This window comes from Rhinoderma darwinii, chromosome 2 (assembly GCF_050947455.1).
Source record: "Rhinoderma darwinii isolate aRhiDar2 chromosome 2, aRhiDar2.hap1, whole genome shotgun sequence".
Taxonomy (NCBI): domain Eukaryota; kingdom Metazoa; phylum Chordata; class Amphibia; order Anura; family Rhinodermatidae; genus Rhinoderma; species Rhinoderma darwinii.
This window is the reverse complement of record NC_134688.1, coordinates 429,619,710-429,636,515: the sequence shown is the minus strand read 5'-3', so window position 1 is coordinate 429,636,515 and position 16,806 is coordinate 429,619,710. Positions and strand designations below refer to the sequence as shown.

General features: G+C 44.8%; 1 protein-coding gene across 2 annotated transcripts in view; it reads right to left on the bottom strand.

Moving 5' to 3' along the window:
* The window catches only part of P2RX5 (purinergic receptor P2X 5), a 68,262-nt gene extending 54,422 nt beyond the window's left edge, over positions 1-13,840 (bottom strand). For both annotated transcript variants that reach the window (XM_075850872.1, XM_075850874.1), the window contains exon 1: positions 13,698-13,840. In XM_075850872.1, coding sequence (XP_075706987.1) covers positions 13,698-13,834 — 137 coding nt within the window. In that variant the 5' untranslated portion in view covers positions 13,835-13,840. The remainder of the gene's footprint in view (positions 1-13,697) is intronic.
* Positions 13,841-16,806: the final 2,966 nt, after the last annotated feature.

The following is a 16,806-nucleotide window of genomic DNA, read 5'->3' as shown; positions in this document are numbered from 1 at the left end:
TTCTAGATAGCGCCACACAGACGCCCTGTAGATACTGCCACACTGCCCCTATAGATAGTGCCACACAGACCCCCTGTAGATACTGCCACACAGCCCCCCTATAGATACTGCCATACAGCCCCCTATAGTGCCACACAGACCCCTGTAGATAGGGCCACACAGACCCCTGTAGATAGTGCCATACGGACCCCCTGTAAATACTGCCACACAGACCCCCTGTAGATAGTGCCACACAGCCCCCTGTAGATAGTGTCACACAGCCCCCTGTAGATAGTGCCACACAGCCCCCTGTAGATAGTGCCACACAGCCCCCTGTAGATAGTGCCACACAGCCCCCTGTAGATAGTGCCACACGACCCCCTGTAGATAGTGCCACACAGACCCCCTGTAGATAGTGCCACACAGACCCCCCTGTAGATACTGCCACACAGCCCCGCTGTAGATACTGCCACACAGTCCCCTGTAGATAGTGCCACACAGCCCCCCTGTAGATAGTGCCACACACAGCCCCCTTGTATATATAGTGCCATACAGCTCCCTTGTATATAGTGGCACATAGAAATCCTCCCTGTATATAGTGATACACAGCCCCCCTCTCCCCTTGCATATAGTGCTACACAGCCCCCTCTCCCCTTGTATATAGTGGTACACAGCCACCCTCTCCTTTGTATATAGTGCTACACAGCCGCCCTCTCCCCTTGTATATAGTGCTACACAGCCCCCTCCCCTTGTATATAGTGCTAAACATCCCCCTCTCCCCTTGTATATAGTGCTACACAGCCCCCTCCCCTTGTATATAGTGCTACACAGCCCCCTCCTCCCCTTGTATATATAGTGCTACACAGCCCCCTCCCCTTGTATATGGTGCTAAACATCCCCCTCTCCCCTTGTATATAGTGCTACACAGCCCCCCTCCCCTTGTATATAGTGCTACACAGCCCCTCCTCCCCTTGTATATATAGTGCTACAAAGCCCCCTCTCCCCTTGTATATAGTACTACACAGCCCCCCTCTCCTTGTATATAGTGCTACACAGCCCCCCTCCCCTTGTATATAGTGCTACGCAGCCCTCTCCCCTTGAATATAGTGCTACACAGCCCCCCTCCCCTTGTATATAGTGCTACACAGCCCCCCTCCTCCCCTTGTGTTTATAGTGCTACACAACCCTCCTCCCCTTGTGTATAGTGCTACACAGCCCCCCTCTCCCCTTGTATATAGTTCTACACAGCCCCCTCTCCCCTTGTATATAGTGGTACACAACCACCCTCTCCCTTGTATATAGTGCTACACAGCCGCCCTTTCCCCTTGTATATAGTGCTACACAGCCCCCTCCCCTTGTATATAGTGCTACACAACCCCCCTCCCCTTGTATATAGTGCTACACAGCCCCCTCCTCCCCTTGTATATATAGTGCTACACAGCCCCCCTCCTCCCCTTGTGTTTATAGTGCTACAGAGCCCTCCTCCCCTTGTGTATAGTGCTACACAGCCTCCTCCCCTTGTATATAGTGCTACATAGCCCCCTCCTCCCCTTGTGTATATAGTGCTACACAGCCCCCTCCCCTTGTAAATGGTGCTACACAGCCCCTCCTCCCCTTGTGTATATAGTGCTTCACAGCCCGCCTCCCCTTGTATATAGAGCTACACAGCAATTCCCCCCTGTATATAGTGCTACACAGCCCCCCTCCTCCCCTTGTATATAGCGCTACACAGCCCCCCTCCCCTGTATATTACCACACAGCTCCAAAAAAAGTTGTACTTACCTTGCCCCATTCCCGCGATAGTTCCCGTTACACTGCCTCTCCGGCGGGTCGCATGCGCAGACCGGCGTGATGATGTGACGTCATCACACCAGCCTGCGCGACTATCTGTGCCTTATAGGCTGCTGGCCCAATGTGACCTGCAGCTTATAGTATTGATTTGTATGTGCATCCTGAGGACGCATATACAAGTGAATGTGGCTGTCGCTAGCATCGGAGCCCAGAGGCGTAGCTAGGATCTCCTGTACCCGCGGCAAAGATTCAGTTTGGCGCCCCCCCCCGAAACTCTTTCCCGACATCTCCTTCCCACTCACCATGTTTGATTTCTCTACCAATCAATAAGGTGTAACTTTTTTTTCTTCACTTTTTTTTAAATGTAACTCGAGCATAAAACCATTTGTACATTTTACCAGCAGTATAGTTCTATGTGCAGTCCTTGTTTCGCGGATCCGTGATATGCAGACGTATAAATAGCAACGGATGTGTGCCTGAGGCCTTAGGCCTCATGCCCACTACAGTTTTTTTCATCAGGGTGCTATCCATTGTTTGATCTGATAGCACCCTGACACATTCATTTCAATGGGGCCATGCACACTTCCGTTGTTTTAACGGAACCGTGCGGCCGTTCCCTCAAAAATAGGGCAGGTCCTACTCCTGCCCGTTTTTGACAGAACAGTCTCGACCTTTGCATTGATTTGGTCCATGAAACTACGGACTGCACACGGAAGCCATCCGTGTGCGGTCCGTGATTCACTGAACCATCATTATTGGCCGTTCAATGGCCGACGGAAGTGTGCATGAGGCCATACAGTCAAATCCGTCCTACCCACTAAAACAATTTATACAGAATCCCCTCACCCCACACATAATATTTACAGCCAAGTCCCCCCTCCTAAACAAAAACGATTTATAAAGAACCCACCCCCCCCCAGCCACACACACACACACACATAACACTGACAGCTCCCCCTACTTGCACATATACAGCTGTACTTATCAGTCCGGAGCTCCGTGGAGGGATCTTCATGTTGTCAGCGGTCACACGTTGCAGGCAGGAGGAGAGCTGTGTGTAAGACTGCTCCTCCCCAGCCCTCTCTTCCTCCATCCTCCCAGCCTGTCTGCTAGGTAAATAGTTGGGGCCGAACACTTCAAAGGTGTTCTCCTCATAGGCAGAGTGTATGGCCGGCTGCATTATATGACGTCACATGTGATGTATAAAGCAGTCATCCGGAGCACACACACTCTGCCTGTGCACGAGAACATCGTGCATTACACACACAGCTCCCGCTCCTGTCCCCTGCGCTGCCCCAAATTTTAAATAAACTTAACGGCAATGGGTGGCACATGCCTCCACTCACCTGGTTGGCGCACCCTTCCTTCCCTTGTAGTTGCGCCCGGGGCACATGCCCCGCCTGCCCCCCCTAGCTACGCCCCTGCCGGAGCCCTCTCCGGTGCTAGTGTCGCCACTGCATCCGTGCAAGGTGCACGGCCGTGCACCCACGCAGCTTATAGGGAACACTGATCACCAGTAAATTAAATGGTTGTGTGATTGTGTATTATCTTTTGTTAAAGAGGCTCTGTCACCAGTTTATCACTTCTTTCTACACAGTGACCACATGGTAAAAAGAAAATAACCGCCCAGTTGGCCATTAAGACAAAATTAGCATAAGTCTAAAATAGAACATAACTTTGAAAATAATAATCGTTTTAAAAAAAACCACAAAAAAGCACAGGAGTTATCAGCATAAAAGTGCCTACTAGATTAGGTAGGAGATAGGGAAGTGATAAACTGGTGACAGATCCTCTTTTTAACATGATCACCAATGAATACAGCCATTAATACAGATCCATGAGGGGCTATCACAAAGCTTAGCTGGCCTCCCAAATATAAAATCTACCTGGTTGTGTAATCACATGGGATTTGCCATTCAGGAGCTTCGGTAAACTGAGTGACTTAGGTATAAGACCTGTATAGGCAGCCATATTAATTAGTATCCAACATATATAACAGGCCCCTTTCACATAACATATGGTAGATCATCTATGGAAATTTTCATTGTATTAAGGGCCAATCCTCGTTTTTATCCAAAAAAGACGTCCGGCAAGGCATGTCTCTTAAATGTGAGGTGAATAGGGCCTAAGAAATGACTAAATAAAAATTCTAACAACTTAACCACTTGCCAACTAATTTTGAGTATGCTTATCATGAGCTGTAGGTAGTTGCCACACCATGGCGAGCATACTCATCTTGCTGATTGCGCATGCACTGATTTCTGTTGTTTTAAAGGGAAGTTGTCGCGAAAATTATATTTTTTTATATAAATTTGCTTTTAGTATGTTATTAAATTTTTTTTATTTATTTGTGTTTTACTTTTTTTTTTTTTCTTACTTTTACTTCACTATGGGGGCTGCCATTTTTTTTTTCATCTCTGTATGTGTCGATTAACGACACATACAGAGATGGAATACGCCACATACATCCCCATAGAGAATGCGAACGGGAGCCGTTCCATTCACTATAGTGTACGCCGCCTGTATGGGAACGGCGCATGCGCCGCTCCCACTCAGTCCAAAAGGAAGGTCTTCGGCAGAGCGACATCCGGCGCCATTTTCATGTGAACCGGAAGCCGCGGCCAGACAGTAAGATGACTACTTCCGGTCGCGGCTTCCGGACATATGTTCCAGGCAGCGAAGACGCGAGGAGTAGGATCGGAGGCAGCAGCGGCGGCAGGAGCAGGTAAGTTATGTTTGTGTATGTGATGTGTGTATTATGTTTGTGTTATACTGTCTGATTACCACTGTATCTAATCCTCCTACATTGTGTGCCGCCATTTTCTGAGGGAATGCACAGTGTAGGAGGATTAGAAGATTCAACCACCTCCTCCTGGCACTAGCCAGGATAAGGGAGGGGGGATTGTGTGAGCTCACTAGAGCGAGTGTGTCTACACCAAATTTGCAGCATAAAGCAATGAGGTTGCTTTACCACATTGCAATGCTGCAATTTTGGGAATTGCTCCCTCTAGTGACCAGCACATGGGAATGTTATAAATTAGAATCTAATTTATAATATTTCCTGACTTGTGAAAAAATTAAAAAAATTAAAACAATGTTTAATCACTTAAATACTAACTGTTTAACTGGGAAAAATAAATAAATTCTAGCGACACATTCCCTTTAAGCCTTTATATGCCGCCCGCAATCAATGCTGATCACATCATATAAAGGGATAGACTGACCCCTTTGATCGTGTCACAGGAAATTCCTGTAGCGTGATCTGGACCCATACCTATAGGCAGATAGTCTAGGCTGCATTGAAAGATCCCAGGGCTATCTGTATTCCCCATTGTTAAGGCATACTTAGGTATGCCCTAACTGCTGCCTGTGTGCTTTTAGTCAGGCTAATTTTCTGGCACATACCGTTCAGCCATGGCGTAACTACCGCTATAGCAGCCGTAGCGGCTGCTACGGGGCCCGCGGCATGAGGGGGCCCGTGTCGCCCGCCGGCACGGGCCCCCACCATGGCCGGAGGCTCCGCTAGCAGCCGCTATGGCTGCTACAGCGGGACGCCACTGAACACGACTACGGCAGAGCAGGGAGGTATCTCCCCGCTCTGCCATTAAGCAAAAGACATGTAACCCCTCTCCACAGGACAGGGGATACATGTGTGATCGCTGGCAGCGATAGGGAGAACGGGGGACTGAAAGTCCCCTGAAGTTCTCCATCACAAACCTCGGACTTCCGGGGTCTGTGTCGGCAGCTCCGTAGAAATGAATGGAGCGCCGGTCGCGCTTGTGCGCATGCGTGACCAGCGCTCCTTTCATTTTTATTGAGCTGCGCAGACGCCGGAAGTCAGTGGTTAGTCATGGAGAACTTCGGGGGACTTTCCGTCTCCCTATCAATGCCAGCGATCACACATGTATCCCCTATCCTGTGGAGAGGGGATACATGTCTTTTCACACTGTAGGTCACATTTTTTTTGGGGGTTGGGGACGCTGTATGGCGTTCCCTACAGGGGGGGGCTGTATAGCGTTCCCTACAGGGGGGCTGTATAGCGTTCCCTACAGGGGGGGCTGTATAGCGTTCCCTACAGGGGGGGCTGTATGGCATTCCCTACAGGGGGGGCTGTATAGCGTTCCCTACAGGGGGGCTGTATAGCGTTCCCTACAGGGGGGGCTGTATGGCGTTCCCTACAGGGGGGCTATAGGGAACGCCATACAGACCCCCTGTAGATAACGCCATACAGTCCCCCCTGTAGATAACGCCATACAGTCCCCCTGTAGATAACGCCATACAGTCCCCCCTGTAGATAACTCCATACAGTCCCCCCTGTAGATAATGCCATACAGCCCCCTCTCTAGATAACGCCATACAGTCCCCCTGTAGATAACGCCATACAGCCCCCTCTGTAGATAACGCCATACAGTCCCCCTGTAGATAACGCCATACAGCCCCCTCTGTAGAGAACGCCATACACAGTCCCCCCTGTAGATAACGCCATACAGTCCCCCCTGTAGATAACGCCAAACAGTCCACCTGCAGATAACGCCATACAGCCCCCTCTGTAGAGAACGCCATACACAGTCCCCCCTGTAGATAACGCCATACAGTCCCCCCTGTAGATAACGCCAAACAGTCCACCTGCAGATAACGCCATACATGCACTGTGTGTTCTGACACCTTTCTATCATAGCCAGCATTAACTTTTTCAGCAATTTGTGATACTGTGACTCTTCAGTGGGATCAGACAACATGGGCTAGACTTAATTTCCCACGTGCATCAATGAGGCATGGGTGCCCATGACCCTGTCATGTGATAGGTACTAATCGCTGCAAACCCGGAACACTCCACAAGACATGCCTTTTTGGAGATGATCTGACCCAGTTTCCTATCCATCGCAATTTGGCCCTTGTCAAAGCTGCTCAGTTCCTTACACTTGCCGACTTTTCCTGCTACCAACACATCAACGTCAAGAACTGGCTGTTTACTTGCTGCCTAATATATTTCACCCCTTGGCAGGCGCCATTGTAACGAGTCATTCACTTTGTAATCGATGTCATTCACTTTACGTATCAGTGGTTTCAATGTTATGGCTTATCGGTGTATTCCAGAACACCACTATATAAAAATCCATAAAAATTCCCCCTATGGGATTAAAATAAATTAAATAAATAAAAATAAATAAGTAAGGTTAAAAAAAAATTTAAAAAAGAAAAATCCACAAATGCGCATTTTTACAATAAATTTGCTTTATTAAAAGTCTCAAAACATAAAATACTATAAACATATTTGGTATTCTCACAACCATAACAACCTGTGCAACAAATTTCTATAATCAATTATAGTGCTCATGTATCACGTTAAAAAATACTGCAACGGAATTGCCTTTTTTGTAACTTTTTTTAGTTTTCACCAATTTAATCAAATAAATAGAAATAAAGTGGTTCACGCACACGCAATATAATAAACATACAGTTAAGGTCTTGAAAAAACAACATTCATTATATCGGAACACAATTGCTTTTTTTCTGCCATTTTGCAAAAATAAGAATGAATATAAATGCTGATGCCTATGTACCAAAAAATTACAACTTATCCTGCAAAAAACAAAGCCTCATACAGCTATGTCAAACAAAAAATTATTAAGTTGTGAATTTTTTTTTGGCCTGGTCCTCAAAGGTTTAAAGAGGTTCAGATGGAAACTACTGTTTCCAACACTTCTATTCATCTCTTTGATGAAGACGGGTGCATGCTGGTCCTGCTTTCTGGCCAAGAATGGGGATTTGGGCCACTAATTCACAGTTATGGTGGTTGTCCTAGAGATCAGATCCCCAGGTGACTTACTTTTATGACCTATTTGATTGACAAGTGATAATAGTAAAAAAGTGATTATCGTGGGACAACCTTTTTACCAGAAGAGAACAATTAAATGAAAGCAGGAAGTGTTCTTTAAGAAAACGTGTGACTTATGTGAAGATCAATATGTAATGTAAATTGTTTGTTTTTCCAACCTGTCTTTCTATGTTTGTTTTGTAGACTGAGTACGTATAAGTTAGGGTAGGACAGAGACCCTTGCAATTTCTGACCTCTCGCTCCCCACAGAGCCCCTGGCTTCTTTGACCACTCGTCTCACCACAGAGCCATCTCCTTCTGTGTACCCTGTCCATGCTCCCTGGCACTTTTTGATGCCTTGACCCCCGCAAAGCCCCCACTACCTGTTTTTGTCCCCCTCCCTTAACAGAGTCCGTCTACTTCTGTCTCCCCTTTCCCACAACCTCACAGAGCTCCTGGCACCTTCTGACCCCCAACCTCCCAAAAAACGGCCTTGCATCTGCTTCTGTCCCCCTCCCCTAACAGTGGCCTGTCACCTTCTGTCTTCCCGATCCCTGCTCCCTCACAGAGCCCTTAGCACCTTCTGACTCATCACCTTCCCACAGAGCCTCTGCCACAATCATACAGTGCCCTGTCTGCCCTGTCCCTGCTTCCTCACAGAGCCCCTGGCACCTTCTAAACCCTTGACTTCCACGGACTTCCAAATTTGCATGTAAAACATGTTCCTCGCTTTTCCAGATCTACAAACTAAGACAAAATCTTCATGGTGCCACACACTCTGACCATAAATACAATTGTGTCACATACTGGGCCCCATGAAAATAAAGCGCCACACACAGGGCCCGCTGAAAATAAAGTGCCACACATTGGGCCCCTTGTAGATAGCCCCTGTAGATAGTGCCGCACACAGGGCCCCCTGCAGATAGTGCCACACACAGGACCCACTGTAGATAGTTCCACACACAGAGCCCCCTGAATATCGTTTCACACAAAGGGCCCCCCTATAGGAAATGCCACAGTGCGATCTGTAGATAGTGCCATAGTGCCAACTGTAAATAGTACCCCATGCTGCAACAAGCATACTAACCTGTCTCCGCTCCCACGCTGTCCTTCAGCGATGCAGCCCTGGTCTTTTCTGACTTGACCTGCTCAAGCAGAATGATGCAGGCGGTGCGATGACATCATTGCGCCGCCTACATCACAAGAAAAGCGCTGAATGTCAGGGAATGGAACTGATGGTTCCCTTGTCTTTCTAGTGCTGTCAATTGTATGTGAGGGTCTCCCGAGCCAGCAAGGATCCCTAGGGACCCTGATGAGGCAAGAGCATAGCAAAGCCTGGTGCTGGCGCTCCAAGAGCTCATAATGATAATCCAGGCCCTTCCTCTGTATATTTCTTAGCTTTGGGTTCTGTTCCTAGTTTTTGCTTAAAAAATCCATGGAAAATCTGCAGCAAATCTGCACTTGTGAACAAGGCCTAAATAAAAAGTGCCCCAAAACGACACTAAAAACGACATAAAAAAAACCCTGTTACATTTTACAATACTGTGGAGTTTTAAAATGCCTATTATCATGCAGTTTAAAACATCATAAAATATCTATGTGTGAGGTTGGCCTAAACCATACTTAAAGGATAACTAAATTTTCCAAAAACTTCTGACATACCATAGTGACAGAGTGACATGATTGTTTTGCATAGCAACCAAGATTTTGCATAGGGGCCTCTGTTGTAATAGTATTGTGCAGATTTGGAGTCGTGCGACCAAATATTTGTACATGTGCAATATAATTTTACTTATCCTTAAAGGGTAACTAAACTTTCAACAAACTTCAGACATGTCATAGTCACATGTCAGAAGTTTCGATCGGTGGGGGTCCGAGCCAAAACAAAAACAAAGTGGCAGAGGCGCTCGGGTGAGCACTGAGCCGCTTAGTTTCTGATCTGATTTTTTTGGGGAAAGCCGGTGTAGTGGTGTACTTATAGACTTTCTACTGAGTCCATACACCACTACATCGGCTTTCCGAGAAAAACTGATCAGAAACCAAGCGGATCTGTTTCTCACCCGAACGCTTCTGCGGCTTCGTTCTAGCGATCGGTGGGGGTCTCAGTGCTACTGACATGTCACTATGGCATGTCAGAAGTTTGTTGAAACTTTAGTTACCCTTTAAGTATGGTTTAGGTTAACCTCACACATAGATATTTATTTTTTTTCCCCAATATAATTTTTATTGAATTTTTGGAAAAGTAACAAAACCAAAAAGGGGGGATACTCAACATGAGGATCTCCCTAAAACATGTAAACAGAAAATAACACATACATGACATACATTACAGGGATTCATAAGCATCAATGAAAATATGCAAAGGAGAAGCTCTAGTCTACATATAGCATATATATATGGCAAGGGACAGAGTAGCATCAAGTATAGAATATCGACCCTACATACAGAATCAAGCAGAGAGGAAAAATGGAGCTCAGGTCAAATCTAGGGCTAGAGCAAATTCGCTCCATGGTTTCCAGGCTCTTTCAAATTTAGCTAACGAGTGGGTCTTAATAGCCCACGACTTCTCCATAAGATAAGAAAACTAAACCTGATTAGCTAATTCCCCCTTAGTCAGAGGATCTGACAGCTTCCATTTACGCGCTGTCATGAGCCTCGCAGCCAGGATGACATGGGACATAACTATACGCCCAGAGTCAGGGAGAAGTTCCACCCCCGGGATACACAGGGCCAATCCAGGAGAAGCCACTATACTAGATTTCAGGATGTTAGAGTTGAGTCGAAAGGTGATCAACCAGAGAGAAAAAACAGTTGGGCATTCCCACCACATGTGCATGTACTCCCAGGCATCAATATTAACATTATCTAACAAAGAATACAAGTACCTGAGGGGCATGTCTTTCAATGACCCACCCTCATCCACTGTACAGCAGCGAAGCAGATAAGACCACGCCTCGATGGAGGCCTTTATCCCCAACAGAGGAAACCACAAAGAAGCCCCAGAGAAAGAAACCTTGTTCAAACAGGCTATGAGGGAAGTACCCACCGCACACCTCTCTATCCCCACCCAGCGCTTACCGTTCGCCGGCCACCAATTTTTAACCTGGTCTAGAAATAAATTGGGACAATTCCCTTTGCAACCTTGGGATAGTTTTATTCTGCTCAACCCATTGAATTAGATCAATAAAGCGTCTGGTACCATCAGGTGCCTGTCTCCTAGCTGACCACCTGGTCAGGGGAGATAATATCTGGAATGACATGAAGTAACCTGTCAGATAAAATATTAGAGAATATCTTAACATCTGAATTTAACAAAGAGATAGGTCTAAAATTGGCTGGAGTATCAGGATCCTTTCCAGGTTTAGGGATAGCGACAATAGTTGCCAAGAGCATTTCTGCTGGGAAAGATTCCTCCACTGCCGCTTTATTGAATACCGCTACTAAATGAGGTGATAATAGATTGGAAAACTTTTTATAATATTCATTTGTAAAACCGTCAGGCCCGGGCGCTTTAAATGATTTAAGTAAAGAGACAGCCTTAGAAACCTCTGTGCCTAGTTATAGGATCAGATAGAGATCTCATAGAATCTGAATCAATCGAGGGCAGCTGTACGCTATCTAAAAATGAGGTTCACCCGGCTCACCCGGAAGTCCGTTGACTCTTATTTAGAATGGGTACCGGAGACCTCGCTCGTCGTCCTAAATCATCCAGAAACAGGTAAGCTTGTCGTCCAAAATCGTCCAGAAACAGGTAAGTTCCCTGCCACTGCCACTGCTACAATGACCCATGTTGTACAGTAGAAAAGTAGAGAAGATGCCGCAAGAAGTCAGCGCTGTAAGCCGCTTAAAGCACAGGGCTGCGAGGAGCACTTAGCTCATGCGACCGCTCCAGTTCACACCAGCCGCCATCCACTTCACACATAGATATTTTATGGCATCTTAAACTGCACGAAAAAATCTACCCCCACATACTATAATGCCTCCCATAGCTGCCCAACACACCCAGTATAATGCCTTCATAGTGCCTAAAAAAATAATAAAATAAATACTTACCTAGCCCGTTTTCACGACGGGTCTCCTCCGTCTGTGCTGTGTGTAGCTCAGCGCAGACAGGTCGTGATGACAACACTCCATCGCGTCTGTCTGCGCCAGGCCGCTGAAGGCAGGCGTTGTGAGAACTGAGCCGCTTTGTTTCTGAGTGGAATTTCTCGGAAAGCCTAGCAATTGGTGTACGGACTCAATACAAAGTCTATGGGCCTGTACACCTATCGCTCAGCTTTCCGAAAAAAGCTGATCAGAAATTAAGCGTCTTAGCGCTCACCTAAGTGCTTCTGCTGCTTAGTTTTAGCGAACAGTGGGGGTCTTGGTGCTCGGACCCCCACCGATTAAAACTTCTGACGTCACTATGACATGTCAGAAGCTTTTTGAAAGTTTAGTTACCCTTTAAGGTGTAGTGTTTTTTTGTTATTTTTCCACATTGACACTGGAGAAAAGGCTCAATGCATAAAAATAAAATTAAAAAAATGTTACATGATGTTTCCCACAATCACAGCCTGTAGTTTTGATGGAGTTTTGCTTTATGCGAACCTCACCAAACAGGTAAGTATATTCAAGAGAAGTAAAAATAACTTCTCCCAGTTCCATTCATGTTTAACGAGTTTTATGTCAAGAGGGTGAGGTTGTAGTTAGTGAATAACTATAAGGCCGGGTTCCCACATTCTGTCCGAAAAACTGCACCACATCGTGGTGCATTGAAAAAAAATCAGATGCGGAAAGCAGAGCTAGAAAAAAAAAGTTCATACTTACCCTGGTTGTAATCCCTCCATTGTCTTGCACTCCGGCCTCTTGGGATGACGCCGCAGCCCATGTGACCGCTGCAGCCAGTGATTGGCTGCAGCAGTCAAGTGGGTTGAAAAGTCATTCCAGGAGGCCCGTCTGGAAGAAAAACAGAAGATAGCGTCGCTATGACAACGCTCGTTTTTTTATCTTTCTGAGTTGCGATTTTTCACTGCGATTTCGCCACAAAAGTCCAAACACTTGGGATATTTGTTGCGGGTTTTAGATCCCTATTAAATTCAATGGGGAAAACCCACAACAGAAAAGCAACAAAAATGCAGCAAAAATATACATGCCGCGGTTTTAAAATCCGCACCACAGGTCAATTTATGAACATTTTCACTGCGTTTTTTTTATGCATTGTGTGCATGAGATTTTCTAAATCCTACTCACTTTGCTGCTACTGTAAATGCTGCGGAATTTCCGCACAGAATTCCATTGCAGAAATTCTGCAGCGTTTACGCCACGTGGGAACTCGGCCTGAGGGTAACCTGGCTATTTTATCACTTATCTGAGCCAAACGACAAAATAAAGTTGAACATGCAGGAAATCTATTAACAGCTCCTAAGTGGACTTAATGCGGTATTGTTATTACCATTGTACGATTGTTGCAGCATAGATTGCTAATTACATCTCCAAGTGAGAAAATACCTTTTATTGCCTGACTACATCTTTTCTAAATAAGACCACAAGCGCAGATAATGATTCTTCTCATGATGTGTTCTGCAATTTATAATAATGTTCTCAGTTCACAAAGCAAAACATATCAATGTAGTAAAATCTGCCAGAAAATAACTTCACACATATGAGATTTAGCAGTCACTTCCATAGGGATGTACAATGGTGTCAGCTGCTGCATTCTAGGAAGACTTTTATAGATACAAGACGCTAGACTATTTATGTACAATGTAAACATTTCATTACTGATATAGTATAGCTGACTTTCAGAATATAATACGCCATATATAATGTACACTTTATTACTGATGTAGCAGAGCTAAATGTGTCATTTCATTTTTTAGAGCTGCATTGCCTGTGCATCATATTGACTTAAGATTATGTAGTAGGCTTACCGGCAGTCCTATGTAAGACTACTGATAACACATTGTGATATTGCAAAAAGTTATGCGAAATGACATACTCAATTTTGCTACAACTGACATATACAGTACCAAGCCAGCATATAACAAAAACCTTACATGCAGCGTATACAGTATCAATTAGCATAGCCATGCAGTATATTGATATACAGTAGAGAGATATGAGTTCTTACCCCACTAGATAAGCCAGAATGGAGAGCTGAACAATACGGAATAAAATCCCCACCTTTTTGTTCTTGGCAATGACATATTTTTCAGTCTTATAGTCAAAGGCTGACAGGAACAAGCCTTTCCATGCAACCTGCCCCATTCTCTCTGCTCACATTGCAGCAGTGAATGAGGCTGAGAGAGGAAGGGAATGCAGCTCTGATTCAGAAACATGAGTAAGAGACAGCTGAACCCTAGCGCTGCTGTCTGCATTCACACCCAGGGCAGCTCACTATGGACGCTCTGCTGATGGGATATCCAGGGGTCACTGTCAGAACACCCTCTAAAACTGCAATCAATAATTCATGTCTTGTTTTATTCATGAACTTTCGGATCTACATAAATGGTGATCCTCACTTTTTTTTTGTTGATGACTTTAAATTTCTTTGAAGTCCTGAACTCTACCCAATATATATTTTTGGGTACCATTTAAGTTATAAGAAGACTTGGCATGGTTATTCTTTTTATTCTGTTCATCAGGAGTCTGAACATATTAAAATAAACATTGAGAATTATAAGTGTTGTCCCAGAAGAGACATCAATGTGCGATCGATCGGTGGTGGGTTGACCGTTGTGACCCCCTTAGATCACTAGAATGAAGAGGCAGCAGTGCTAGGAAAGCAACCCTGTCAGCTCCGCATGGCTTTCTCCGCAGGCCACATGGTCAACAATTAACTATATTTGGCCCACCATGTGGCCTCGAACAGAGGAGAGCGGGCAGGAGACACAGCGCTTTTACGGCACTACTTCAACTTTGTTGTAGCGATCGTCAGAGTCATAGTGGTCGGAACCCTCATTGATGGCTTAACCTAGTAATATCAGTGTCTATTTTTATATTTTTTATTACATAAAGGAATGCCCCAGTTTACACTGATTAATACTATATTGTAATAGGGTTTTCCGTTCTGTTTCTGTGATACACAGGTTGTTTATCTATAAGCAGTATATGGTGTTACTATACAATGTTAAAGATTACGTACACCTTTGCAAGCAATTTTTTTTATTAAATAAATGTATTTAGTGCTTTTAAGGCAACTTTACACATCCCATTTATTAAAAATTTATTTGACTTTTTAAGATACAGCTTCTATACTTCTTGTATACATAGAAGCTGTACTGTTCTGTCTAAGCCGAGTCCGTCAGTTTAGCTGAAATGACGGCTCGGCTGAAAGCGGGCCCTGCGTGTCTCTGGCACACAGGATCCAGCTGTTATCGATCAAATGTAAATTCATTACTTAAATGTGATCCATAACAGCTGGATCCCGTATGTTAGATACGCAGGACCCGCTTTCAGTCGAGTCGTCAGTTTCAGCTCGGCTGACAGCGTGTCTATGTAATAGGCCTGCTTATTTTCTGGGCCCTATGCAATTATAACAGGACTCTACTTTGAATTCATTGTGGCTGTGTATTTGCATTGGAGGCTCCTTTAGAAGAGATGAGCGAATTTCCCACAATTAATTTCGGGTCCGATTTGGTCAAATCGGCAGTCTGATTTGTTTCGGTCTGACTAAATTTGTCGCATATCAAAAGTGTCCCAATTGCGCTGAAAACTCGTGTCTGACTCGGATGTCTTCTAGGACTGTATCCAAGTTAAATCCAACCCTTATCAAGCTCTTTAACGCGGTGCCATTATGTAATGTCAAAATGACCGCAACATATATGGATTTTGGAAAGGATGCCTGCAATACATAGGGAAGCCTTCCTGAGGTCATGTGATCCTTTTTCTATTCTGTAAAATGGTGGCCGGCGCTCACCAATGGACACCACTTTGCCTCCATTTGTGCTCCACAAACCCCAAAAGTTTTGAAAATTCACAGAATCCAAAACTTTTGGTAGATTCAAACTGAAGTTAAATAGTGTAGAATTGATTCGCTCATCTTTAGCTAGGAGAACAAAATAGCACAGCATGCAGTAAAATGACAGACACCATGGAGGAAACTTGACGGACCGGATCATAGTCAATAAAACGTTACACTCAATGTCATTTGTCACCTATAAACTCCCATGTTAAAAAAATGTATTCTGCGCAATATACAGTAAGTTTTTAGCGGGATCCGCGGAGATGGAAAATCGTAGTCTCCTACGCTCGCTATTCTATCTTAAAAAAAAAGTATACCAACGTATACCAGCCCGACGGAGGCCAAAGGGATACTTTTGGCCTCCGTCCGGCTAAAGGAGCCCTGTATACATGTTTAGTGTGTCCATAGCTTTCCCGACATACAAGCTAAACAGACATCAGGGCCTTATTATTGTTATTGGATCACAGTTCTTGTTGTGTAACATGCTGCCATTGCATGTGTGTGTACACTCCTGTCTCTAAATATGTGTCCGTGGAGGACTTGCTCTATTATCCCCTAGTGAAATTTTTTGTCACTATTTATATAATATGATGTATATTGTGATTGATTAATAAAGATAATGCTTTTATATAACAGTGGATCATTTTCTTGATTCGTTCTCTGATTTGTAGGTTGTCCAGCTAGATGATTTAAGAAATATTTGTAGGTTGTGTGTGTTATTGTGGTGAGAACAACATTAGCATTTCTTGACACTTATTGAAATCCGTTGCCCATTCTTTTAATTCAGGGTCAAGCTCTATGCTGCAGTTCACAACTCTGGCTAATAGAGCAGGCCACCCCTTTTTGAGTTGAAACCTGCCTCTATTACATCCATATGTTCTTATATTTAAATGTAGCATGCCCACACATTTGCAACCATCTCTTTTTTGGAAACGGGGGAAATGGGGACACAGATTTTAGGATTTATGGTACTTTTAGCAATCACAGCCCCACCATCAATGTTTTATTTTTTTTAAAAAAGTAATTGAAAAGCGATCTTATTCTTCATCATTAAGGCCCCATGCACACGACCGTAAAAAACCTCCGTTTTTGTGGACCGCAATTACGGTCCGCAAAAACGGAGCCATTCACTTTCATTGAACACTGACACCTTTCCGTAGCACTACGGAAGGGTGTCAGAGCCGTGGAAATGTTCCGGGAATTATGGAACATGTCCGTTCTTTCGAATTTTGCGGGCCGTGCTCCCATACTTTGTATGGGAGCACGGCCCGAAAAT